This window comes from Corvus moneduloides, chromosome 16, assembly GCF_009650955.1.
Source record: "Corvus moneduloides isolate bCorMon1 chromosome 16, bCorMon1.pri, whole genome shotgun sequence".
Taxonomy (NCBI): domain Eukaryota; kingdom Metazoa; phylum Chordata; class Aves; order Passeriformes; family Corvidae; genus Corvus; species Corvus moneduloides.
Window position 1 is genome coordinate 16,455,941 of NC_045491.1, and position 24,936 is coordinate 16,480,876.

Consider the following 24,936-nt stretch of genomic DNA (forward strand, 5'->3'; position numbering starts at 1 on the left):
CAATGTGTTAATGGCCACGGTACAGCGCTGGCCCGAGTTAAGGACATAAATTTCCTCCCCCTGCTGTAATATTTGGGTGCAAATGGAGCTCGGTATTTTTTGCTTTTAATTTCCCCAGGCACACAAAGGACTGGGGAAATTAGGTACAGAAAAGGTAAATAAAGTCATTGAGTAAGAGGAATGATGGCAGCAGTAGCGCTGTGCTAAATTGGATTCTTTGAAGTAAAGTGTGATTGCAACTGCAGAAATTTCCCCTGCTTGTATGCAGGGAGGCAAGATGAGGTTATTAATTATAACAACAGGCTGGAATTGATCTTAATGAGAAATAGTGCAGCTTGGGAGGAGCTGAGGCTGTGCTGGTGGCTGTCTCCAGGGCTGAGGCTCCAGAGGGACCTTCCTGGGCTGTTCTCCTGCCAGCCTTGCTGCTCCAAAGCCTGTCCCATGATGATCCTGAGCTACAGAGTGCCTCCATCCTGGGTTTTGAAGAAGTCACATTGCTGTTGGCTATCTCATCTGTGCCCTGCATCTCGATAACCTTGGACAGGTGCAGGAGGTGCTGCTTTAGGGTGAGAGGCCTCATCAAAAGCTCGTGAATCCAGAGCTTGCAAAACTTCTGAGCAAAGCTAGAACCTGGACTTTGCTGACCTCCTTGAAATACTCAGTCTGTCTCCTCCTTTTGTATCCCCAGGGATTGTTATTGTTGCCCTGGCAGACATATGGGAAACCTGGTCATTAGCCAAGGAGCCTTTGAGAATGGTCTTGTCCCAGCGTGCCTGTGCTCTGCCAGCCAAACTGGTTTTCTTCTGAGAGCTCATTTCTTACAACACTGCAGCAATTAAGGTGTATTAAAGGCTAATCATGCACAGCCTGTTTTTCTCACAAGACAAGCCTTCCAGATTCTGATTCTGCTTTGATGAAGAATGATGAAAGTCTTTTGTCTCCTGTCCATCAGTTTAGGGTAAGGCTCCCCGTGTGTCCCCAGGCTCGGAGGGCAGCCAGCATGAGGCACGCTCCTTCCAGGTGTGTGTCACTTGGCATTCCTGCAGCAACTCCAGGAACTTCACATGGGCAGATCCCTTCAAAGACTCTGCCCCTTCCCTCCCTTTTCCTGAACAAAACCCAGGCATTTCAGCCAGGAAGAGGACTGCAAGCAATGACAGTCTCCTCAACTTCCCTTCTCCATCAGAGCCAGACTTTGGTGTGTGTCACAGGAGCTTTCAGGGTGCTCCTGTCCCAGCTGAGCTTCTGCCCTACTCCTGTTTCCCACCACACTCTGAACACATTCCTTGGTGTCTCTTCATGGCTGGTGGGAGCATAGAGGAGTGTGTTCTCTGTCCCACTTGCATCCCTTGCAAGCACTTGTATTTACAGAGTATTGCCTTGGAATTGCCCAACGCTCTCAGGGATGCACAGAGTGGGGTTTTGGAGTGTCCTGTGCAAGCTCAGGAGTTGGACTGGATGATCCTTGTGGATCCCTTCCAGCTCAGGACATTCTGTGATTCTCTGAAGTCTTTTCTTGCCTGTCCCCCAGCAAGATATCCCCTCTCACCCTTGACATCTGACAGGAAATCCCTGTTTTTGGGGAGGTGACAAGAGAGTAAATTGCAGGGACAGCTGCAGTTTGAGAGCGTGTTCTGTGGCTTTGCTGGCTGCCAGAAAACTCCTGTGCTGAGTGCACTCTGTACAGCTGGGCCAGTGTTTTTTCTCTCAGACCTCTCATTAGCAGAGTTCAGCTTTCCCCTGGGAACTTCTCATTAAAACTCCCAGCCTCTTCTCTACATCTGAGCTGCTGGAGCTGTGTCCAGTGTGGGAAAAGAAGAAACTAAATAGAAACTGTGCAAGAACCCTCTGGAGGTTTGGTGCAATGGGACCAAGAAATTCCCAGGAACTGGAGTGCGTCATCAGCTTGGGAAACTCCTCGTGTCTGTCTGAGCCTCTTGGCACCTTCTAGGGAGGGTTGTGTGGTGTTGCTGGGTCTTTAATGGCCCCATTCAAGTGCTTGAAACCTCGCATGGTTTCCTGCTGCAGTATTAGACCTTTTTTTTTCCCTCCCTTCTGCTCTGATGAGGGATTTTCGCCTGCCCCCATTGCTTTATTATTAAACAGGACAAATAGAGCTGTCCTGTTTCAATTCATTGCAGGTTATTACTTCTAGAAAATGGTCATTTTCTGCATAAATGTGATTGTCCTGCCCCAGTGAATGGTCAGGAGCGCTGATACTGGGCTGGGAGAAGGGAACCTCCAGAAAGAAGGGATGTCCTGGCCACAGGAGAATTTGTCATGGAAGGGGACCAGGCTGGTCCCTTGGCCGATTTTCCATCCCCAACCTAAGCTGTGTTTCTGAGAACTCCTTGACAGATTGTCCTGGATTGGCACTAAAGAGTGAGAGCAGATATAAATACATGATAAAGCTCCAGAGCGCTCAAAAATTAATATTTCAGGATCAAGAAATCTTTATTTCCTCAAGGGCTTCAACAAAAGGAGGGATTTGTGTAGTTGTAGTTGTTGTGGTTCCCTTCCACCAACTGAAGGAGCAAAGGGAGCTCAGAGCAGGGCCCCAGCTCTGGTCCTGGCTGAAGGAGATACCTGGTGTCAGAGGTTGCATGAAGAAAGTGGTGACCTTTTTGCAGCTGTTTTTGGTGTTGGGGCTCTGAGATGGTCAGGGAGCTGGAGTGTGAGTCCTGCAAGGAGAGGGTGTGGGAGCTGGGCTCAGTCAAGAATTCAACACAAGAAAGATGTTGCCTTGCTGGGGTGAGTCCAGAGGAGCCCACTGAGTTGATCACCTGGGGCTGGGGCCCCTCTGCTCTGGAGCCAGGCTGGGAGAGCTGGGGGTGTTCACCTGGAGAGGAGAAGGCTCCAGGAACACCTCAGAGCCCCTTGCAGGGCCTAAAGGGGCTCCAGGAGAGCTGGAGAGGGACTGGGGACAAGGGATGGAGGGACAGGACACAGGGAATGGCTTCCCAGTGCCAGAGGGCAGGGCTGGATGGGATATTGGGAAGGAATTGTTCCCTGGGAGGGTGGGCAGGCCCTGGCACAGGGTGCCCAGAGCAGCTGTGGCTGCCCCTGGATCCCTGGCAGTGTCCAAGGCCAGGCTGGACATTGGGGCTTGGAGCAGCCTGGGCTAGTGGAAGGTGTCCCTGCCCATGGCAGGGGGTGGAATGGGATGGACTTTAAGGTCCTTTCCAACTCAAACTATTCCGTGATTAGTTGCAGCTGGAGAGAAAGCATTGAAGGAGCTCTACCAATACCTACAGACACATCATGCAGAGGTCAGAGCCAGGCTCTTCACAGCAGCACATGGTGGGAGGGCAGGAAGCAACACAGGATGAAACAGGAGACTAAGACTGGATATAAGGAGAAGCATTTCAGCACAAGGACAGCCAGTCAGGTGAGGTCGCTGCCCAGAGAGGTTGTGTAGTCTCCATGCTTGGAGGTCTTCAAGACCAGACTGTCTAAAGCTGCTGTAATCTCTTTAAGAGATTCAGCTTGAAGCAGGAGTTTGGTCTGGAGACCCCCTGTGAGGTCTCTTCTGACCGGAGTTATCCTGGGATCCTCCACGCTCGCTCTTGTGGGAGTGGAGTGCTGCTTTTGCACACCCGTGGAGAGGTGCAGCCCCTGGTTTTTGGGAATGTTGGTGCCATTGCAGTGGCACCACCTGGCACTGCCTGACTTGGTCACTTTGATGTGGTGTTCCAGGAGAGCGTGGCTGAGTTAGGGGAGGGTCTCTTTGCTGTCTCTGCCCTTGCTCAGCAGATCTGGGAGAAAAGGGCAAAGAGACAGGTCCCTTCTGGTGCTTTATTTTTCTCTGTGTCTCTCTAGGACAGAATATCCTGAGTTGGAAGGGTCCTGGAAGGATGGGGTGAAGGTCACTGATATTAAAACCTGTTTTATTTTCTTGTTTCACTTTGGAGGCAGGATTTGGGAGTACTTATGCAACCTGCCCTGTTTGGATGATGCTAGCACAGAGCTGGTGACACTTTACTTTATAGCCTCGGGGGTTCAGAAGGGTGAATCAGAGACTGTTTGTCTCCACTGATGCTCCTACAGAAACTTGTACCAAGTGGAAAGTCCCAGCTCCCAGTGTTTCTGTGTTGCTCTGCCAGTATATCTGCTGCAACCTTCCAGGTCCAGCCTCCCAGCCCTTGCCTGGCTCTGCAAGAGTGAGTCAGCTCAGCCAACAGCATCTCCTCGCCCGGGCTTCATGCTCCCAACCCACGTGTGCTCCTAACAGTGCACTGCCAGAGGGATTCCGAGTGGTTCCTGACCTCCTGCAGCCCTTCCTGGTGGGCACAGGTGCCTTCTGCTCCTGCTGGCTCTGGAGATGTGGTAGGTCCGTGTAGGAGAAGGCTCAGCAGTCCTCTCTTAGGTCAGGATCCGCAGTGCTACTGAAAGAAAATTAAATGGGAAATATTAAATAGAAAGCATGGGGTTGAGGGGAAGGGATTCACAGCTCACAGACATTGAGGCAGGGTTTGTTTAGAGTTTTTTGGTAATTGTTCTTTTCTTCCACAAAATTCTAGTGCTTTTTCTTGTATTTGTCAGTGAGCATTTTGCTGGGATGCATTGTGTGTCAGAGAGCTCGGGGTTTGTGTTGCTGACTAGAACAATTGATTTTTATTTATTTGTTTATTTATTGCGGGAGAGAAACGAAGCCGTGAGTTTTAAGGTTTTAGCTGCTCTGGAGGAGTTTTATTTAGAGAAACAGCCTGATTGTGTTGCTGTGTGTGATTGACACAAGCTCCTCTAATCCTGTTGCCAGTGTGGGCTCTGCAGCAGAGCCCTGGGATCTCTCACTCGGGTGCCCAGGTCACCTCAAGCCATTCTCTGGCAGTCCAGGGTGCTTCTGCCCAGGGCTGGGTGCCATCTCCTGCCCTGGAGCTCAGCTGCACATTACACAGCCCTGGCACACCACCAGCTCCCTGCCAGTGGGAAAGACACAAACTGCTGGTTACAGGCACTTCCCGATTTCCTACCCTGCCTTGTTCCTTCCTGTTTTGCCCTGCTTCAGAGAAGTCTTGAGTCCCAGATGGTGCCCAAAGGTGGTGGCCACCCCTGGCCAGTTCAATGGCTGTGTAGGAGCCAGGGCTCTGCAGCAGCTGGACACGCAGGGCTCAGCAAACTCATCGCTCAGCAGAGCCCGGGGATATCACTGTCCTAAAGTGGTTTTGGAAGGTGACCAGCTGGAACCTTCTTAATCCCTGGAGCAGTGAGGTTCCCTGGGACCTGATCAATGTGCTGAAAGCTGCCTGCTTGTTTGAGTACCTTCTATATTATTTTTTAAGCATGATAATTACGCTGCTGCGATTGCCAAGGTAGGGGCACTCCTGCCAACGCGGTGGTGCCTCCTGCCGGCTGATGTCTCCTCCTTGGTTGGGGAGAGCTGCTGTGGTGGGAAGCACAGCCATGCGGATCCAGCCCCTTCCATGCTGCTGGAGGTGTGGGGTTGTACCCTGTTACCCTTTCCTTGCACCCCGAGCTGCCCTTGTTGTGTGCAACCCCCAAAAGAGCCTCCAGCAGCTCCCTGCTGCCAGGCTGCGGAGCGGAGCACCTGCGTCACCGTGCTCCCTGTGAAGTGTCCCCCAGGAAGGCCCTTCCGTGGGTGGGTGGCTGCCAGGTCCCTGGTTTCGGAGGAGCTCCTCTCCCGAGGGAAGGTGGCAGGAGATGTTTATCTCAGTTGTGTTTGCTGGGGCTGGAGAGTGACTGTGTTAACACACAGCAGATGGGCCTGGTGAATAGGTGCTGGAGATAACCCTATTTCCTCACGCAGCTTCGTTGCCTGCTGGGAAAGGAGCCAGCCAGGCTGTTTAAGGAGAAGTGTGGAGCTTGGACAGGCTGAGGATGGATTTCTCCTTCAGCTGGTTCTGTTTTGGGAGGAAGTTGTTGCTGTGGGGCAGAGGCTGCTGCCACAACCCACCATGTTCTGGTGTGGCTCGGACCATGTAAAGGCAGGTTCCAGCCTAGTGCCCTGTGGGATCTTTGCATCTAAATTTAATTCCATTCCAGGCAGGGACTGGAATTGTCCATCAGTCCTAGGCAGGGGTGTGGGGAAGGCAGGCTGGTGTCCTGCCAGTCACCAAGGCTGGGGGATTGGTGGCTGGGAACCCAGCACTGTGGGGTACAGCTGAAGGTTCGTGTCCCATGTCCTCTCCCATTTCTGAGCATCTCCCACTTGCTTCCAGGGAAAACCGTGTGCAACAGCAGGCAGAGAAGTCTCCTGTCAAAGCTTGTCACACTGGTGGCCCAGCCACTGCAGGACCTTTGAGGGAAGAGCTGATGGCCCTTCTGGAAGGCTTTTTGGTTTTCCCGAGAAGGTCAAGTAGGTGGAAATTCTAGCAGCACTTGGACAGTGTTAGGGGCCAACTCCTGTGGCATGGGGCGAGAAGATGGGACCAGGAGTGGGACAGTGTGACCAGAGGATGTCACAGCTTCCCAGGGCCATTCCAGCACACTGCAGTGTCCTGGCTTCCACCTCCCTTCCAGCTCCCTGGAGCCTGGATCTCCCACCCAGCCAAGTGAAACGGTGCTGCCTTCCCTGAGCCTGCAGCTTGTTGCTGATGCCACATCGAGCAGGTCTGGTGATGCGGCACATCCCAATGTCGCCTCGTGTGGTACTTCTGTCTGTTAGGTTACCCTGCGTTTCTCTTCTCTGTGGGAAGGGACAGGGTGATTCCTTCCACAGTCCCATGGTGGCATTGCTAGAAGCCTTTTCCCGCTGGGCAGGACCATGGGGGTGTGAGGGATGTGCAGCAGGAAGGTTGGTGGCTGGATGTCCCCATCCACAGCAAGCACTGCGGCATCTGCACTTCGGAGTGGATTTTTTGGAGCCAGTGCACGGTGTGCACTGAGTAACAACAGCATGGAACGCTGCAGGAGGATGGAGCTGGATGGCACGGGCTGCTGACAGCCTTCCCCTGCCTTTTGCTGATGCCTGTGGTTTGATGAACCTTACCCAGTAAGACAAATGGATGTGACAGGATCGCGGTGCCCTTCATGGCCCCATTTGCTGCCAGAGTCGGGCAGCAACTCCTTCTCCTCCTCTGCTCGAGGAGTGATCTCCCTTTCAGATGTTGTGGACATGGTGCTGCTGCAGGGGAGAGGGATGCACAGTGGCTCCCAGCTGTAGGACTTGAGGCAGAAAAATCAATGTTTATATTTCTCTTAGCTGGGAATAACTCCTGTAAATAAACACCTTGCAGAGTTCAAACGATGCAGGTGCTGTATATGAACCAGAATGAATTTTCAAGCTCTCTCTTGCAATAAAATGGATTTCTTGATTTCAGGCTTTATTTAGAGAAATGTTTGATTTAAAAAGGGAGTTGAAGGTTACATCTGATCTCTGTAAGGTGGAGCTGCTCTTCCAGTGGCTGTGGAGCATGCTGTGGAAATGTGGTAGGATTGCTGCTGCTGCTGGAGTGTTCCCAGGAGAGTTTCTCATGTACCAGCCAAAGGGAGGGTTACTTCTCTCCTCCTCAGGGGGGTTCTGGCTGCATCCTCTTCCCCTCCAGACCCCGCTGCTGCATTGCAGTCTGCTCAGAGCCTTGGGAAGCTGCGTGTGCAGGTGCTGCTGCTTGGGATTCTGGAGACCAGCCAGGACCCAGTTCCTTCCACAGGCTGCACCGGCATCTCGGAGCTGTCTGTGCCTGCCCTTTATGGGATTAAACACCCTCCTTCCCTTTGTTCCAGCCGGTGTGGTGGCTGAACTTGGTTGTTGAAGGGACACTGGAGAGGCAGCCAGTGGTGAGCCCACTGAGGTGCAGCTCCCATGACTTAGGCTGCTCGTGGTCTCTGGAGGTCTGACTTTGCTGTTCTTGGGAAGAGCTGAGGGCATGGCATGGACTTGGAGGCTTCTTCTGCACAGTTAACCCTGTCTGTGGTCTCAGGCAAGCAGAGCAGGGTAGAAGGGCTTGGAAGGGGCCTGCTCTGCTGGTGAGAGGCACAGCTGACCTGGAGCTTGGGTTCAAGATTGGGTTTAAGACTTGGCCATCTTATCTGGGAGCAGGAGTGTGTGGAGAGAGGGCTCCGGGCTCCTGGTGCGTGTTTACCTGAGGGAGAGCTGGTTTGTCCTTGTGTGAAGGAGGAGGAAGCAGAAAACTCTGCTTTAGCCCCACCTTTGTTCCAAGCTGCAGGAAATGACCCTGACCAGGGGACAAAGGGCACCATGCAGGCCTGGGATTTGTTCTCAGTGTGAGTGCACACATGGCATCCTGAAAGCACCAGGAGGGCTACACTGGGGGAAGGCTGCTCCCTGCAACCATGGGCCGTGGAGCTGCTGCTGCTGCTGCACTTTCTGGAAATTGAACCTGCCTAGAAAACGTAATTGTGACCTCCTGCCCTGGGACGAGGTGATTCTGGCGCGTGTTGGACCCATTCTCCCATCAGGGTTTCAGGCATTCCCAGGCAGCATTGGAGATTGAAACCAAGGGCTGGTGCAGCCAGAAGGGCATCATGGCCTCTCTGCTTCACAGATAAGTGGGGAAGCAGCTGGAGCTTGGACATGGTACCCCCCTTTGCTGAGCTGGGAAGCTGCTGGTGAGCTGTCCTGGCACTGGTGCACCACGGAGCTACTGCTCCCAGGCTGGCTGGGCCAGGCTTCTGGCCCCAAAATCTACAGCCAGACAGAAACACCTCTGCACACCAAAACCTGCCTTCCTTGGCTTGGTGGTGTCTGGCATGGGGTAATAGAGTTATCCCAGTGTGGGTAAGTGGTATGGAGCTGAAAGGAGAGGAGGGAGACAGGAACAGGAAGTGAGACAGAGATGGTGGGGTGGAGTAAAGAAGGAGGAAAGAATTGATGTTGGAACAGCAAGAAGGCAGAGCAGGGTGTCAGCTCCTCCAGAGAGCTCCAAACAAGCTGCAAACACAGAGTTGCCAGGGTTGGGCACAGAGGTGGTGTGTTTGCTCACCAGGGCATAACCCCACTGTGAGAATGGGGTCAGTGGGTGCTGGGGCTGCTTCTTTTGCCCTTCCTGGAGCATTTTAGATGGGAGCCAATGCATTGCCATGCACTTGGACAATTTATCAGTGCCAGAGGAGCACGTGCCTGGAGACCAGTGACTGGATTGATGGCTGTGCCCTTCCTGGAAGCAAGGTCCTGACCATGCCAGCCCAGGAAACACATGGTACCCCTGCGTACCCGGTGGCCTTGGCCTCATGCTGTGTCTTCTCTCTTGCAGCCACTCCCACTCTCCCGGCTCCATGGCTGCCGTCCGCGAGTGGTCCTGCACCCGCTGCACCTTCCTGAACCCCGTGGGCCAGCGCCAGTGCTCCATCTGCGAGGCCCCCCGGCAGAAGCCCGACCTCAACCACATCCTGCGGCTCAGCGTGGAGGAACAGAAGTGGGCCTGTGCCCGCTGCACCTTCAGGAACTTTCTGGGCAAGGAAACCTGTGAGGTGTGTGGCTTCACTCCGGAGCCGGGACCCAGTGGCTCCCCTTTGCCCGTCATCAACGGCATCTTGCCCAAGCCTGCCGTGCTGGTGGAGCCCAAGGGCACGTCCAAGGAGGAGGCTGCCAAAGCGGAAAGCAGCAGCGAGGACTCGGAGGGAAAGAGCCCCGATGAAGCGGAGCTGGAGAGCGGCTGGGCTTGCCAGCGCTGCACCCTGCACAACACGCCCGTGGCCAACTCCTGCTCTGCCTGTGGTGGCCCACGCAAGCTCTCCCTGCCCAAGATCCCACCAGAGGCGCTGGTCGTCCCTGAAGTCATCACCCCGGCCGGATTCCACATGGCCCCCTCCACCCCGCAGCCTTTAGTCTCTGCAGAGATCTCTGATGGTGATGCCGTGGCCACCCAGGGCCCAGTGGCTATGGAACAAGAGGCCCAGAAGATACCAGCCTTCAGCCCCTTCTCCCCAGGGCTCCAGAACAACCCTGTGCCCCGAAGCCGGCGGGAGGTGCCCCCACAGCTGCAGATGCCGGGCCCCGAAGGCTCCCAGCCTGCGGCTGCGGGCGCCGCGGGGCAGAAGGGCTCTCCCCAAGGCCAGGCCAGGGCTGCCCCTGCCGCGCGCTTCCCCGACCTGCTGTCCAACAAACGGCTGAGCGTGCTGGAGGAGGAGATGGAGGTCAGTCCGTCCCACTGGAAGTGCAGCTCCTGCTCCCTGCTCAACTCCGCCGGGGCCGGCAAGTGCGAGGTTTGCAGCACCCAAAAAGGCAGCGACACCATCAACCTGGTGGGGGACTCAGTGCGGTTCACCCCGTGCAGCCCCTCCAGCCCTGACTTCACCACCTGGTCCTGTTCCAAGTGCACCCTCAAGAACCCCACGCAGGCCCAGAAGTGCAAGGTGTGCGGCTCCTCCAAGCTGCACGGCTTCCAGGAGCACGGGGCGCCGGGCGAGCCGGCCTCGCGCTGCCCCGACTGCGGCGCCTGCGACAGGGCCGGCTGCTCCTGCGGCACCAAGGCCCCGTCCGCGCGCAAGGTGGCCCGGCTCTTCCCGGCCCCGCTGCCCAGCGGGCAGGAGAGGCCAGGCCAGTGGGCCTGTCCCGCCTGCACCCTGCTGAACGAGGTGAAGGCCAAGCACTGCGGCGCCTGCCACACGCCCCAGCAGTACGTGGCCCAGCGCAAGGGCCTCAAGCCCCTCAAGAGGAGGGAGAGCATGCACGTGGAGAAGAGGAGGCAAACGGATGAGGGCGAGGCCAAAGCCCTGTGGGAAAACATCGTGACCTTCTGCCGGGAGGTGAGTGCTTGCTTGTTCCTGGCTTCCCTTTCTGCCTCCCCCATAGCTCTGGGGCAGCACCTCCCATGCCTTGCGTTCCAAGGATCTTCCCTTGCAGCAGCTGGATGCTGGTTGTTAACACTGAAATGTCGTGTTTTGGTGCAGAATAATCTCCAGGGTGAAGACAGCTCATACAGCCCACTGCCGGTGCAAGGGTGATGAAGTCTAAAACCTAGTGCTAAAGCTGTTAACTCTGAAACCCAGTGGTGTTTTAAATCAAGGAGAGAGAACTTCTGGGATGAAGGGAACACCTGTAGGTGGTCAGTCCATCTCCTTCCAGTGTCTAGTGGTGGGAAAGGCGGGGAGACTGTGTCCAGGTTTGCTGGTGGCACTGCTGTCTGTGGAGGCAACAAGCAGAGGCTCAGGATGAGAGTGCAGGCAGAGGAACTGCTGCCACTGCCAGCAACTGCGGGTGTTTCAGAACCATGAGCTGGGCCTTGGCATTCTTGGTTTGGGTGTTGCAAAATGCAGAGGTGCAGCACAAATGGCCCCTCCTGTTCTGGGCAGGCCAGCTGAGCTGGAGCTGTAGCCTGGCTCTGGTTGAAGGTCTCAGGAGTACGTGCCAGCACCCACCTTTCCACTGTGAAGTATCTGGTTCAGTCAGTTGGGTTTCAGCCTCAAACACCACTCTGATGGCCTCATTTTTATTCCCTGTATGGCATTAAAAGCTCCTGTGAATGCTGCTTTCTCTGGCCTCCTTCTGGGGGAAGCCTCCAGCTCTTCTGGACCAGATGGAAAGGGAGTTGCAGTCCCATTTTGACGTACAGACAAGGCTTTTCCTGCCTGGTCTGAGGAGTGTGTCCATTTCTGTGCCTCCAGTGCACAGTCCAGGGAACAGAGATGTTTGGCTCGGAGGGGAAGCTCTGAGAATGATCCTGTTTTGGGGTTGCGGTTTTTTTAAATTACTGCGTGTCCTTCCTAACAGGCGTGGGTGTCTTTATAGCAGAGACCCAGATTCTGCTTATCCCCGTCTTTTAGGCAAGTGAATAGCCTCTTTTGTAGGCAGGGAACATCTGTTACATCAGGAATCAGGCCTGAAGGATGAATCATGACGATGGCCAGGCTGAATTAGCAGCGTGGCACTGCCAGGAAGGGGAGCCTGCCTGCCCCGTGCCACAGTGCTTGGTCAGAGCCTTGGCTGAGCCTGTTGTGCTCCTTAACCCACCCATAAAGGGCTGTTAGATCAGCATGGGCCATCTCCCCAAAAATCCCCCTACAGCCGAACCTCGGCTGTGCTCCGACACTGTTCAGGTGTGAGGTTAGGCCTGGCAGCAGTGCAGGGACAGTGCTGCTCCCGCCCCTGTGCTCGCTCCGCTCCCGGTGTCCCTCCCAGTGCTCCTGTTCAGGCTGCCGTGTGAGGCAGCCTCCAAGCTCCCTGCTGTCCGAGTGTTTCCCAGGCTGTTCAGCCTTCCCCTGGAGGAGTCAGGCTGGCCAAGTTCTCCTCCGTCTGTTGTCCCCCTGCCCCACGTCATGTGGAGCAGCCCCTCTTGCTGCTCCCTGCCAGCATTTCTGCTCGAGCTCCTGCTGTGGGTTTTCCTTTCTCTGCTATTCCAGGGATGCCTTTTACAACTCAGTGTGTGGTCCCTATTTTAGCTTTACCCTTTCTCTTCTGTCGGGGAGCAGTGCAGAGCTGACCTCTTCCACTGCAATCATGGAATCAGAATGGTTTGGGTTGGAGGGGACCTTAAAGCTCATCTCATTCCAGCCCTGCCAACCCACCTCACCTTCCACCAGACCAGATTATTTCAAACCCCATCCAGCCTGGCCTGGAACACTTCCACAGATGGGGCAGCCACAGCTTCCCTGGGCAGCCTGGGCCCGGGCCTCCCCACCCTCACAGGGAAGAATTTTCCCCCAATATCCAATCCAAATTTCTCCTGTTTAAAACTTTCCCCTTGTCCCATCACTATTTGTCCATGTGAAAAATTGCTTTCCCTTTTATTTATAAGCCCCCTTTAGGCCCTGGAAGGGGCTCTGAGCTCTCCCTGGAGCCTTCTCTTGTCCAGGTGAGCACCCCCAGCTCTCCCAGCCTGGCTCCAGAGCAGAGGGGCTCCAGCCCTGGGAGCTGGATCTCCATGGCCTCCTCTGGACATGTTCTAAAAGATCCACATCTTTCTTGTGCTGAGTCCTCCAGAGCTGGACAAAAGTGAGGTCTCACAAGGGCAGAGCAGAGGGGGAGAATGCCATCCCTCGTGTCCTCATGGCCCTGCACAGCAGGTTCCTGCGGAGCCCAGGATGGGTCACATCCCAGTCCCCAGCCGGGATGTGACTGAGCTGCTGGAACGGTGGCTGCTCCTCAGCTGCACGGGGCAGACGCTCCCCTGAGAGAGCAGGACAGCTATTAGCTGCAAAACACCCTCCTGCAAAAGAGGAGCTGGAGGTGCTAATTGAGGTACCACAAAGGAAGCATTCACGTAGGATTGCCACAGAAGAGGAGGTCAACTACTAGTTCGGTGTGCACAAAGCTAATTTAAATCAGAACCAGCTTTTGCTGAAAGAATTTAATTTCATTTAATTAACAATAACAAAGAAACACCTGTTCTCATTTCACCCCGTGTTAGACTGAAAAAGCCACCACTTCTCCACTTGGTGAAGTTCTGTGCTTCCATCCATGTGGTTATTGCCTGTGGGATTACCTTCCCTTCCACCCATCCTATTTATTTATTTATTAGGCAGCAGCTATTGCAGGAGGGCTGGGATGTGAGATACCCTCACTCTGGAATTGCTTGCCTGCTTGTGGTGTGACTGAATGCAATTGCAAAAGCTGCCCCTCCCATTCCCCATGGATGTGCCTGGGAGGTGGCACAGGGCTGCCAAGCCCAGCGTGTCCCCTCCGGGGCAGGGACAAGGTTCGGGTTGAGGAGTGTTTGTGTGCCAGGTGGCTCCTCGCAGCCTTGCTGTTTGCAGGCTTTGCTGCTTTTGGAGGCAGCCGAGGCCCCCCACAGCCCAGCTTTTAGCACCAGCACAAAGTGTGAGACGGTCCCTGCCCGGGGAGGCTCCTGTGAAACAGAAAAAGGCAGATTGGAGTCACAGCCCGGAGCCTGGAGCTGGAGAGGTGAGCCCGAGGCAAGGCTGAATGCTGGACCCGAAGCCCAGAAAGCATCTCTGCTGCTGCCAGCAGACACCAGCCCAGTCCTGCCCCCCTGCAGGGCTGGCAAGGGACTGCCTGGACCAAGCAGGAGGGCCAGGGGCTCTGCTCTTTCTCAGGGAGACACTGGAAGGCTCTCCAGGCCCTCCAGTCCCAAGTAGCTCCAAGTGATGCTCTCCTTACCTTTTGCTCTCACAGAACAAAGTCAATTTTGTAGACGACAGTTTCCCCCCTGGGCCCAAGTCCGTGGGGTTCCCGGAAGGTGACAGCGTGCAGCAGCGGGTGAAGCAGTGGCTGCGGCCCCACGAGATCAACTGCAGCATCTTCAAGGACCGGTCAGTGAAGTGGTCAGTGTTCCGCACACCCCGGCCCTCGGACATCCTGCAGGGACTGCTGGGAAACTGCTGGTAAGGGCGAGTGAGCCGGGCTGACACCTTCCCTCCCCTTCCCTCTCCCCCCCCCCTCTTCCTCCAGCTCCAGCTCGGCCCCCTCAGCCCTACTCAAACCCATTTGTGCCCCCAGGCTGTAGCCCATGCTCTGCCTCACCCCCTCCCAGCGCTGCGTGGCCGGGCAGCTCGCGCTGCCTGCCCGTGCCCCGCTGAGGCCGCCCCGCCTGCCCGGCAGGTTCCTGAGTGCCCTGGCCGTGCTGGCCGAGCGGCCGGAGCTGGTGGAGAGGGTGATGATCACCAGGACCCTGTGCCCCGAGGGTGCCTACCAGGTGCGGCTGTGCAAGGACGGCACGTGGACCACGGTGCTGGTGGATGACATGCTGCCCTGCGACGAGTGCGGGTACCTGCTCTTCTCCCAGGTCGGTGCCAAGGTGGGGAGCAGGGTGGGCAGTGCTCCAGGGGTCAGGGAGGCTCACCCCAGGCTCTCCCAGGAGAGACAGTGGGAAGAGGTACTGCTGGGGTTCATGTGAGGCCCCTACTTCGTGCTGCATTTAGAGTCATAGAGTCATTAAGGCTGGAAAAGGCCCCAAAGATCATGAAGTCCAACCACTGATCAAATGCCCCCATGCCCACTAACCTATGCCACAAAGCACCACGTTGACTCGTTTTTTGAACATTTCCAGGGATGGTGACTCCACCACTGCCCTGGGCAGCCATTCCAATGCCTGACCACACTTCCCATGAAGGAATTTTCCTCAATATCCAGTCTAAACCTCCCCTGGCCCAGCCTGAGGCCGTTCCCTCTCCTCCTGTCCCTGTTCCCTGGGAGCAGAGCCCGACCCCCCCCGGCTGCCCCCTCCTGTCAGGGAATTGTGCAGAGCCACAAGGTCCCCCCTGAGCCTCCTTTGCTCCAGGCTGAGCCCCTTTCCCAGCTCCCTCAGCCGCTCCTGGTGCTCCAGCCCCTTCCCCAGCTCTGTTCCCTTCCCTGGACACGCTCCAGCCCCTCAATGTCCTTCTTGTCGTGCCAGGTGCCATTGACCTTCTTGCCCACCTGGGCACATCTGGCTCATGTTGGGCTGCTGCCCAGCAGCACTCCCAGGTCCTTCCCACCGGGTGCTTCCCAGCTGCTCTGCCCCAAGCCTGAAGCTGCTGGTGGATGCTGTGACACAAATGCAAGATCCAGCACTGGCTGCACCCTGTTTGCAGCTGAGGACACTGCTCTTTGCTGTGCCCTCAAGACAGCTGAACTCTTTGAGGCCATAATACCCATCTACTTAGGCCCTTTTTGGCATTTTCCAGGCTTGCAGTGAAGAAGTTTCATTTACAGTTGCACCACAGCCACTTCACTTGCAGGGAAAGCCACCCTTACTCTTCACATAAAAGGAAAACATTTTAACCTGTGCTTTGCACTGCAAGGGACTGAGGGAAAGCTGTTTCCTTCCTCTGAGGGGAGGTCTGGCAGCTTGGCTTTGCCAGGGAGGGGCTGTGGAGAGGGAGGGGATGGCACATGGAGCAGCCTGTTCCGAGCCAGTGCCCAGTTGCTCTGAGCACACTGGGGTGGCAGCTGCTCGGATCAGTGGAGCTCCCTCAGCCCCTCCAGGACGTTGCTGTGCCCTGCCCTGCCCTGCCTGCCAGGCCCAGGGGCACTTGCTGGGATCATGTCCATGAAGGAGACTGAGAACGTCTCTATTGAAACTCAGGCGGCAAAATCTGCCAAAGAAAACAAAGTACCACTGTCAGGAGGAGACAGGCACTGGGACTGCTGGCTTGGATTTTGTTCTGCAAATGCAGTCCTCTGCATTTTGACACACAGCCATGTCAGGACAGGACTCAAACTTTGGAGAAGGGAAGAAGAAGGAGTTTGTGTCTACATTCTGCCTCTCAGTAGACAGAGGATACAGACGCATTTCTTTATTTCAGCATAAGATTTACCTGTCTTGGTTTTTACCTTTTTCGTCCATCTTTCATGAATTTCAAGTCTGCTTTTGGGGTTTTTTTAAGATTGAAGGTTTTCACATGAGCTGGACTTGCTTTGCCTCTGTTTCCAGGGGCATCTGAATCGTGATGAGATTTTTCTGCAGAGTGTTCAGCTGTGGGAGCTGGATGTGGGGGATAAAAAAGGAAAAACAGAGTTTTAAAAATAAAAGAAAATCAGGCTCCTATCTGAGCTCCCTGGCTGTGGCTCAGGCAGAAATAAACAACATGGATTTTGTTGAGTGAAGGACCCAAAAACCAGCAAAAAGCACTTATAAGCTCTCTTTATCCATCAGAAGGAAATCTTCACTGCCCTCCTTTCCTCTGCCAGCTCTTGGCTGCCACCTGTGAGTCACAACAGTCACAATGTACCAGTGATTTTCCCTGCTGCTCTCCAAGCACCGGATACCAAACCCCATTTGCTGGGAAAAAACTTGCATCTTGTAATTAGGCCTTGTAGTTGTTCCCTGTGCTGGAGTAGAGGACTTTGCTGGTCCAAGTTTTTGGAGCTTGTCCTTGAAGCAGTGTCTGTGTTCCCTGGGTGACATCCAGTCAGTCCCATGTCTGTGTGCGCTCTGGGCAACCTCCTCTGCCAGAGGGGTGTTGGTTTGGGTTTGCAGAGGTGTGTGAGTTAAAGGCAGCTGTTCCAGATGTGCTCCACATCACAGAATCCTAGAATGTCCTCACTGGGAAGGGACCCACAAGGATCATGAGTCCAGCTCCTGGCCCTGCACAGGACACCCCAGCAATCCCACCCTGTGCCTGAGAGCATTGTCCAAACACTCCTGGAGCTCTGGAAGCCTTGGTCCAGGTTGAAGTGGACAGAAGGGGCTCAGGCTGGGCGCCCACCCTGCCAGCCCAGCTGCTGGGCACCCCAGGGCGCAGCTCTGTCAGCATCCAGGCCTCTTCCAGGACTTTTTCCCAAGGGGAATTAAACTGTGCAAACAAAACTGAGCAGAGAGCGAACAAATCACCCATGGCCAAGGTGACAAACCCCTGGCATGGCCTTGCTACTCCTGCCTCTCCAGCCCCAGGAAGGCTGGCAGGGGTGGGTGTGAGGGGCTTTCCCACCTGCTGCCCAGCGTGGTGATGTGTCCTTCCTTCTCTCTGCAGGCCCAGAGGAAGCAGCTGTGGGTGGCCCTCATCGAGAAGGCGCTGGCCAAGCTGCACGGTTCGTACTTCGCCCTCCAGGCCGGGCGTGCCATCGAAGGCCTGGCCACGCTCACGGGGGCCCCCTGCGAGAGCCTGATGCTGCAGGTCAGCTCCACTAACCCTCGCGAGGAGCCCATTGACACTGACCTCATCTGGGCCAAAATGCTGAGTTCTAAGGAGGCTGGGTAAGACGAGGCAGGAGCAGGGACACTGGAGAGGGGGGTGAGGGGAACATTCTTGTCTTTGGAGGCTCAGGAGAGGGGTTACTGCATTAGCGGGGGCAGAGTCCTCCACCCTTGCCACTCATCTGGAGCCTTGGTGGAGCTCCCACTCGAAGCTCTAAGAAATTATTTCTCCTGTGAGTAATTCTCATACAAAATTAAGAGCCTGGTGAACTTCCCCTGCACGTTGCTGCTGTCTTGCAGGAGTTAGGAAGTGGCACTGAGCCCACTTGCTTTGCTTTGAGCTTTTTTGTTGTGTGAATGCTTGACCCTGCACATGTCCCCCACCCATATGTGACATCTTTGCTAGTGCCAGTCTAGAGGGGGCACAGCCAAAGCAGAGACCCCCTGCTCATCACTCTGCCAGGAGGGCAGCTGGGTTGGCTGAAGGCTGGGGTATGGGGCCACATGGATGGATAGCTCCCCAGCACATGGTGTCCCCCTGACTGGTGCAGACCTCCTGCCCCAAATAGTGTCCTCACCCCTGCCAACTTGTCTAGCTGATAGACCACCTGCCTTCTCTGTGACTTTCTGCCAGCCAGCAGAAGTGGGCAAGACCCCAGGGCCTGGCAGAAATTGGGGGAGGTTTGGGCAAAGCTCCCCAGTGCAGAGCAGCTCTCCTTGGAGCCTGGGCTTGGCGTGCCCATGGGCAAGGAGAGGGAGCTCTGGCCAGAGGGGCTGGCCACTGCCTGGGGAGTGGTGTTGATCCCAACTGTGTTGTTGCAGAGAGGGAGCATCCAGCAGCCTCCTGGGGGGAAGCTGTCCCATGCCTTGAGTGGCAGGGACGAGCTTCCCCCCATGCCAGGCCTGGCAGGACCCCGAGGGTTTGCTGTCCCTGTGCAGGTTCCTCATGGGCGCGTCCTGTGGCGGAGGCAACATGAAGGTGGATGACGTGGCCTACGAGAGCATGGGGCTCCGGCCCCGGCACGCCTACTCCATCCTGGACGTGCGGGATGTGCAGGGCTTCAGGTGAGCTCGGGCTGGAGCCTGCCGTGGCACAGCAGCTGCTCCTGCCAGCAGTCCCAGCAGAAACCCTGGGGATGGACAACTGAGGGCATGGTGGACAGGACCCTGGGGACTCTGGTGTCCCATCCTCATGGCCAGCAAGGATGACACCATCCTAGAGTGTCACATAAATGCTGTTGTCATAGAAGCTGTCCTTGCCTGCTGCTGGCTCCATGTCCAGGGGTAGAATGTTTCACCTGGTTTACAAGACACACAGGATGGAGTTGCTCTCTCACTTCACTGAGGTGCTCAGAGCATCCTGCTCACCTTTGGATGAAGGGGGGATAGAAATTGGTGCCACCCTGACAGCTGAGCTGCTGTAGGATGCTGTATTTTCAGCCATGTCACTCTCAGCAGCCTCTGCCCTGCTGAGCCTTTCCCCACAGCACCCAGCTGAGCCTTTTTGGGCAGGGAAGGGCAGAGGGAGCAGCAGCAGGTCCAGAGCTGCAGGACAGGGACTTCTGGGGACACACATTAGTTCTGGGAAGGCAGGAGTGATGGGGTGTCCTTTGTGGGGGGCTGCCTGGGTCTCCCCTCCCTCCTGGGTCTCTGACACTTTTCCCTTTCCCCCAGGTTACTGCGTCTCCGGAACCCCTGGGGCCGCTTCTCCTGGAACGGCAGCTGGTCGGACGAGTGGCCGCACTGGCCGCTCCCCCTGCGCCACGACCTGATGCCCCATGGCAGCAGTGAGGGCGTCTTCTGGATGGAGTACAGCGACTTCATCAAGTATGGCACTGCCAGAGGCAGAGCTGTGGGGTGGAGAACAGGGCAGGGACAGAAAACGGGACACAGGGTCACAATGGGGGAGGTGGGACCGGTCATCCCTAGGGAATGTGGGTGTCCTGCAGCATCCAGCGTGCCCCATTGGGACTGAGCCCAACTTCCCCACAGGTATTTTGACTCTGTGGATATCTGCAAGCTCCATTCGGACTGGCACGAGGTGCGTGTGCAGGGCATGTTCCCCAACAAGGCCAACGGGCCAGTGACGGTGACGTCGCTGACGGTGTTGGAGCGCGCAGCCCTGGAGTTTGCCCTCTTCCAGGAGGGCAGCAGGTGAGCTGGGCAGGGCAGCGAAACTGGGGGGGCTCAGCCTGGAGAAAAGGAGGCTCAGGGGGGACCTTGTGGCTCTGCACAAGTCCCTGACAGGAGGGGGCAGCCGGGGGGGGGGGTCAGGCTCTGCTTTCAGGCAGGACAAGGGGAAACGGCCTCAAGTTGCACCATGGGAGGTTTAGGTTGGAGATTGGGAAAATTTTTTCACTGGAAGGGTGGTCAGGCACTGGCACAGCTGCCCAGGGCAGTGGTGGAGCCCCCATCCGTGGAAGGATTTGAAAGCCTTATGGATGTGGGGACATGGTTTAGTGGTGACTTGGCAGTGCTGGGGGAACGGTTGGACTCGATGATCTTAGAGGACTTTCCCAACATTAATGATTCCACAGCTCTGTGATTCTGTGGGCCAAGAAGAAATCCAAACACATTGGTCTCTCACCACATGGCATCCCCCGGGGTCACAGAGCTCAGAGATGGGCCCCCATCACCATCTCTCCAGATCTTGGGAACTGCTCATGTTTAGCTGGAAACCAACCCCTGAATGCAGGGCTGCTCCCGGGGCTGGATATCTGGGGCAGTGGGATAGCTCTTCCCTGGATCTGCTGCCTGTGTCCTGGGTGACGTGTGACCCTTCCTTCCTGACCCAGGAGGTCGGACACAGTGGACAGCCACTTGCTGGACCTGTGCATCATGGTTTTCCGGGCCACCTTCACCAGTGGGAACAAGCTGAGCCTGGGCCGGCTGATGGCCCACAGCAAACGAGCCGTCAAGAAGTTCGTCAACTGCGACGTGATGCTGGAGCCGGGCGAATACGCCGTCGTGTGCTGTGCCTTCAACCACTGGAGCGCTGCCCTGGCCGGCCCTGCTGCCCAGGGTGAGGGGATGGAGGGGCCCTGGGGGAGGGAGACGTGCCAAAGCCTTTGGTCCTTGTCATGGGGACCTTCCTGAGGGTGGAGGTTGCATGTTGCACATGCATCAGCTCAGGAGCACTGTGCTCCCGGGGACTGTCACTGTGGGCTTGGTGACAGTCTCCCTGATCCCCCTTCCTCCGGGTGTCTCTGCAGCTTCCAGTCCCACCAGCAGCCGACCAGCCACTGATTATTCCAGCTACATCCTGGCCATCTACAGCTCCCGCCTGGTGATGGTGGAGCAGGTGGAGGCACAGCCCACAACACTGGCAGATGCCATCATCCTGCTGACCGAGAACAAGGGCGAGCGCCACGAGGTGGGTGGGGGGCACAGGGCAGGGGCTGCAGTGGGGAGGGCGGTGATGCTGCCAGAGGGAGCCTGGGCCTGTGGTGTCCTCGGTCAGGCAGGGGTTGCGTGGCTCTGGCTGCCACCCCTGGATCCCCACCCCCTTTGCTCCCTGGGGCAGCATGGGGCACCCCAGCAGATGGGCAGCCCTTGGCTAGAGTGGAAGATGCCAGTGCAGGGCTTTTGATTTGAGGCCGGGGGTGCCCAGAAGCTTCATCCCTTTCCCTGCTGTCTGCCCCAGGGCCGTGAGGGGATGACCTGCTACTACCTGACCCACGGCTGGGCGGGGCTCATCGTGGTGGTGGAGAACCGGCACCCCAAGTCCTACCTGCACGTGCAGTGCGACTGCACCGACAGCTTCAACGTGGTGTCCACACGCGGCAGCCTCAAGACGCAGGACAGCGTCCCACCCCTGCACAGGTCCGGGGTAGGCAGGGGTGGGTTCTGGGGGCTGCCACGGGGCTGGCAGGAGGCTGGGAGTGAGGCAGAGGGGCTGGCAGGGGGGCATGGACAGGGTGGGATTGCCATGGCGGAGGTGGGATTGTCGGGACAGAGGAGATTGTCAGGACAGAGGTGGGATTGTCAGGACAGAGGTGGGATTGTCAGGACAGAGGTGGGATTGTCGAGGCAGAGGTGGGATTGTCGAGGCAGAGGTGGGATTGCCAGGACAGAGGTGGGATTGTCAGGGTAGAGATGGGATTGTCAGGACAGAGGGGGGATTGCCAGGGAAGAGGGGGGATTGTCAGGACAGAGGTGGGATTGCCGAGGCACTGGTGGGATTGCCGGGGCACTGGTGGGATTCCTGGGGCAGAGATGGGATTGTGGGGCAGAGGTCAGGGATTGCCGGGCTGGAGGCTGCTGCCCTGAGCACGTGGCTCCCTCCACAGGCAGGTGTTGGTGATCCTGTCCCAGCTGGAGGGTAATGCTGGCTTCTCCATCACGCACCGCCTGGCGCACCGCAAAGCCACCCAGGCCTTCCTCAATGACTGGATGCTGACGAAGGGCACCCACAACCCGCTGCTCACGCCCGAGGTCGCCGGGCTGCACGGCCCCCGGCCCCTATGACGAAGCGCCTCCCCCTCCCCGCCCCGCTGCCCGTTCCTGTCACCGAGCCTCTGGCCCGGGGTGCCCCCCGAGCCGCCAGCGCTGAGCCGTGGGGCAGAGCCGGACTGGCACCCCCAGCACTTTGCCCCACACCACGGGGCCGGGGCGAGTTCTCAGGGCCAGCACCAGCCCTGCCCGCTGCCCCCCGCCCTGGCACTGCTGCCCCCACGCACTTTACGAGGAGCGGTTGGGGGCACGGGGCCATCTCAGGATCCCACCTGCCCCGTACCTGCGCTGGGCCCGGTGCCCTCTGCCCGCCCCAGGGGCTGTGGGAGAGGGAGGGGCTGGAGGTTGCTGTCAAGGCCCTTCCCAGGCACCACGCTCAGGACTCTGCCCCTTCCCGCGGCGCCAGGGTGCTGGCGCTGCAAAAAGAAGAATATACCTCTGATGTCTGTCCGTCTGTGTGACCCTCCGTCTGTCCCCGGGCCCTTCCCGCTGTCTCGTTGCCCCCTTTGTCTGCTGCCAGGACCAGCGTGGCGCTGAGGTCAGGCCGGGGGGTGCCAGGGTCATGCTGCCATGGTGCCACCCATGCCAGGGACCCCCCACCTACCCCACCCATCCCAGGTGCCAGGGCTGGAGCAGGGGAGAGGGCACAGGGTTGTTGCAGAAAGCTGCTGCTGAGGGGTTTTCGCTGTAATTGGGGTGAAACTCAGAGGTTTCAGCACCTCCTCCTCAGCTCCAGGTGGGGAGCGAGGCCTCGGGGTGCTGCTCGCGGGGGCTGCGGCCCCGGGCCCGCTCACCCTGTCACACAAGTGTCACTATGCAAAGGCGGCCGGGGGGAGCAGTGCCTGCAGAGAAGCCATGGCCCGAGCTGGGCTCAGCCCCCCGGGCACTGCCCTGTGGGCCCCCCCGTGCCCCATGGAGGAAGGGGGGGCAGCCGGTACAGACCCGGGCTCGGGGAGCAGTTCCCTGGAGTTACCACGAGTCCGTGTGCTGGGGAGGGCGGGTTTTGGGGGGAAGGGGAGAGCCCCCTCCTCCAGAGCCCGAGTGCTGCAGGAGGCAGTGAGCACAAGGCGAGGGCTGCACCTCGGGGTGCTGCTGGCCCCGTGGGTGCTCTGAGGTGGGGGCTGATCCTGGGGGGAGCTGCACCCCACGTTTTCAGGGCATCGTGGCTCTCCGACTCGATGTGTGTGTGTGTGTGTGTGTGTGTGTGTGTGTTTTGGGGGTCCCCCTGTGTGCCCTCTCCTTCCTGAGCTGTGTGGACCTTCAGCTGAGGGGGGGTGATGGGCAATACTGGACCCTGTTCTGGCAGGGACTGTGCTGGGGGGTCTAGAACCCCAAATCCTGCACCCCAAACCCTGCACCAGCGGCTGGGCTGGGCAGGGGGTGTGGGGGGCTCTGCCCAGCCTGTCCCTCTGTGTCCCCCAGGGATTGAGGGGTGGCAGGGGGGTGGGCTGCCCTGGCACCCTCCCAGCCCCCCCAGCCGGGGCTGCTGAGCCAAGCTCTGTCCGTATTTTTGTTTGTTGTTCCGTTTTCTCTCTTTCCAGCTCCTTCCTCCTTGGGATGATTTGTCCTTCACTTTTTTTTTTTCTCCTCTCTCTGTCTTTCTGAGCTGTGAATATTTTTAACCCTGTAAATACTGTCCAGCTCTTCAGAATCATAGGATATTTTATCAATTGTAAATCAGATCAGTAATCCCTGTATGATACGAATTATCCATGGGTGGTTTTCAAACTCAGGTTCTGACGGACCAAATAAAGTTTTGTTTTTTACTGAAGCTGCCTGGTTTTGCTGTGGAAGAGATGAAAGGGATGAGGGGGCAGGTTTGGGGGTCAAAGCAATGGGTCTTGAAGGCATTTCCGTGGAGCAGTGACAATCGGTGGTGTGCTGGGGGGGAGAGCTGAGCACCAAAAAAAAGGGGAATTCGAAGTTGTTGTTTAGCTGCACTTGGGGGCACGGGGGCACAGAAAGGAGCGGAAATAAAGCCAAACAAAAGCAAAGTCCAGAAATTCCCATAAAATGCACGGTGTTCTCTCGCAGGGCCGAGCAGGGCTGTTCCGTGGCCGGGAGAGGGCACCCACCATCCGCCTGGATGCGCTCCCGCTCCTCCTGCCTCAGTTTCCCCACCCGCTCCATGCCGGGCAGCGCCACGGCCGTGCCCGCTGCATCCCCGGCACCGTGCCCGGCCTGGGGATGCAGGAGCAGCTCTGGTTGCCGCAGCACCCAGGGCAGCACCCCTGCTCCCTGCCGTGCCCTTTGTCCGGCGGCGAGGCCGCCTGGCGCGGGGAGAACTTTCCGGCTGAGCGGAGGCGGCCGGCTGCCAGCCCGCTCTCGCCCGGGGTGGGCACCTTGAGACCAGTAGGGAGAGACAGAAGGAGGGGATTTCGGTCTTTCTTACAGCAACTTGTAATAGATTTTTCCGGGCGAAACATCTTTGCATTCAGGAGGCCCTGTCACAAGCCATCAGCCTCAGCCGGGGAGAAACAGATGGAGAGTTAATTTTGGCGGGGAGGGCACTGCCGCGCTCCTTCCTCTGCCTCAGTCTGTTCGGGGAGAGGAGCCGGGTTTAACCCTCGCGGCCGTGCAGCCCCTCGCTGCCGCCTCCTGGCGATCCCGGTGGGTTGTGGGGCCACCACGGGTCCCCCCGTCCCGCTCGGCGCTGCTCAGTGCCAAGGACACGCTGGGACATCTCAGTGACCTGGTGGTGGATCTTGTCGTGATGACCGGCCCGAGCGGTGATCGTGTCCCGCCTTCCCACGGCCACGGCTCTCTGGAGCCACATCCTGGAGAGCCCCGTGCCTGACGACGCACTGGGAGCAAATCCTGCTGTGCCAGGAGCTTGGCACGGCAGTGCCCGGTGCAGCCGGGGACACTCGCGTGGGCTGGTGGGTGGAGGGGACACCATCTCGCAGGAGCAGGCACGTGGATATCAGTGGAGGACAATGATCCTGTCTGGACACTTTGGGAGCCCCCAGAACACCCCCAGCATCACGGACCGGGCTGAGAGCTGCAGTGTAGCCGTGGAAAGGGTGGAGGTGAAATCCAACCCTAATTG

The 24,936-nt window shown here is 57.4% G+C and overlaps 1 protein-coding gene across 12 annotated transcripts in view; it reads left to right on the forward strand.

Annotated features, from left to right (window-relative positions):
• CAPN15 (calpain 15) overlaps window positions 1-23,658 on the forward strand; it is a 56,853-nt gene extending 33,195 nt beyond the window's left edge. For 11 of the 12 annotated variants that reach the window (XM_032125794.1, XM_032125795.1, XM_032125792.1 and 8 more), the window contains 11 exons: window positions 9,174-10,668; window positions 13,994-14,202; window positions 14,420-14,603; window positions 17,272-17,495; window positions 18,375-18,500; window positions 19,110-19,262; window positions 19,428-19,589; window positions 20,231-20,457; window positions 20,648-20,808; window positions 21,079-21,257; window positions 21,725-23,658. In XM_032125794.1, the coding sequence (XP_031981685.1) occupies window positions 9,174-10,668; window positions 13,994-14,202; window positions 14,420-14,603; window positions 17,272-17,495; window positions 18,375-18,500; window positions 19,110-19,262; window positions 19,428-19,589; window positions 20,231-20,457; window positions 20,648-20,808; window positions 21,079-21,257; window positions 21,725-21,902 (3,298 nt within the window). In that variant the 3' untranslated portion in view covers window positions 21,903-23,658. Of the gene's footprint in view, window positions 1-9,173; window positions 10,669-13,993; window positions 14,203-14,419; window positions 14,604-17,271; window positions 17,496-18,374; window positions 18,501-19,109; window positions 19,263-19,427; window positions 19,590-20,230; window positions 20,458-20,647; window positions 20,809-21,078; window positions 21,265-21,724 lie in introns of all 12 variants that reach the window. The other variant, XM_032125800.1, reaches the window with a different exon arrangement.
• The last annotated feature ends 1,278 nt before the right edge of the window (window positions 23,659-24,936 follow it).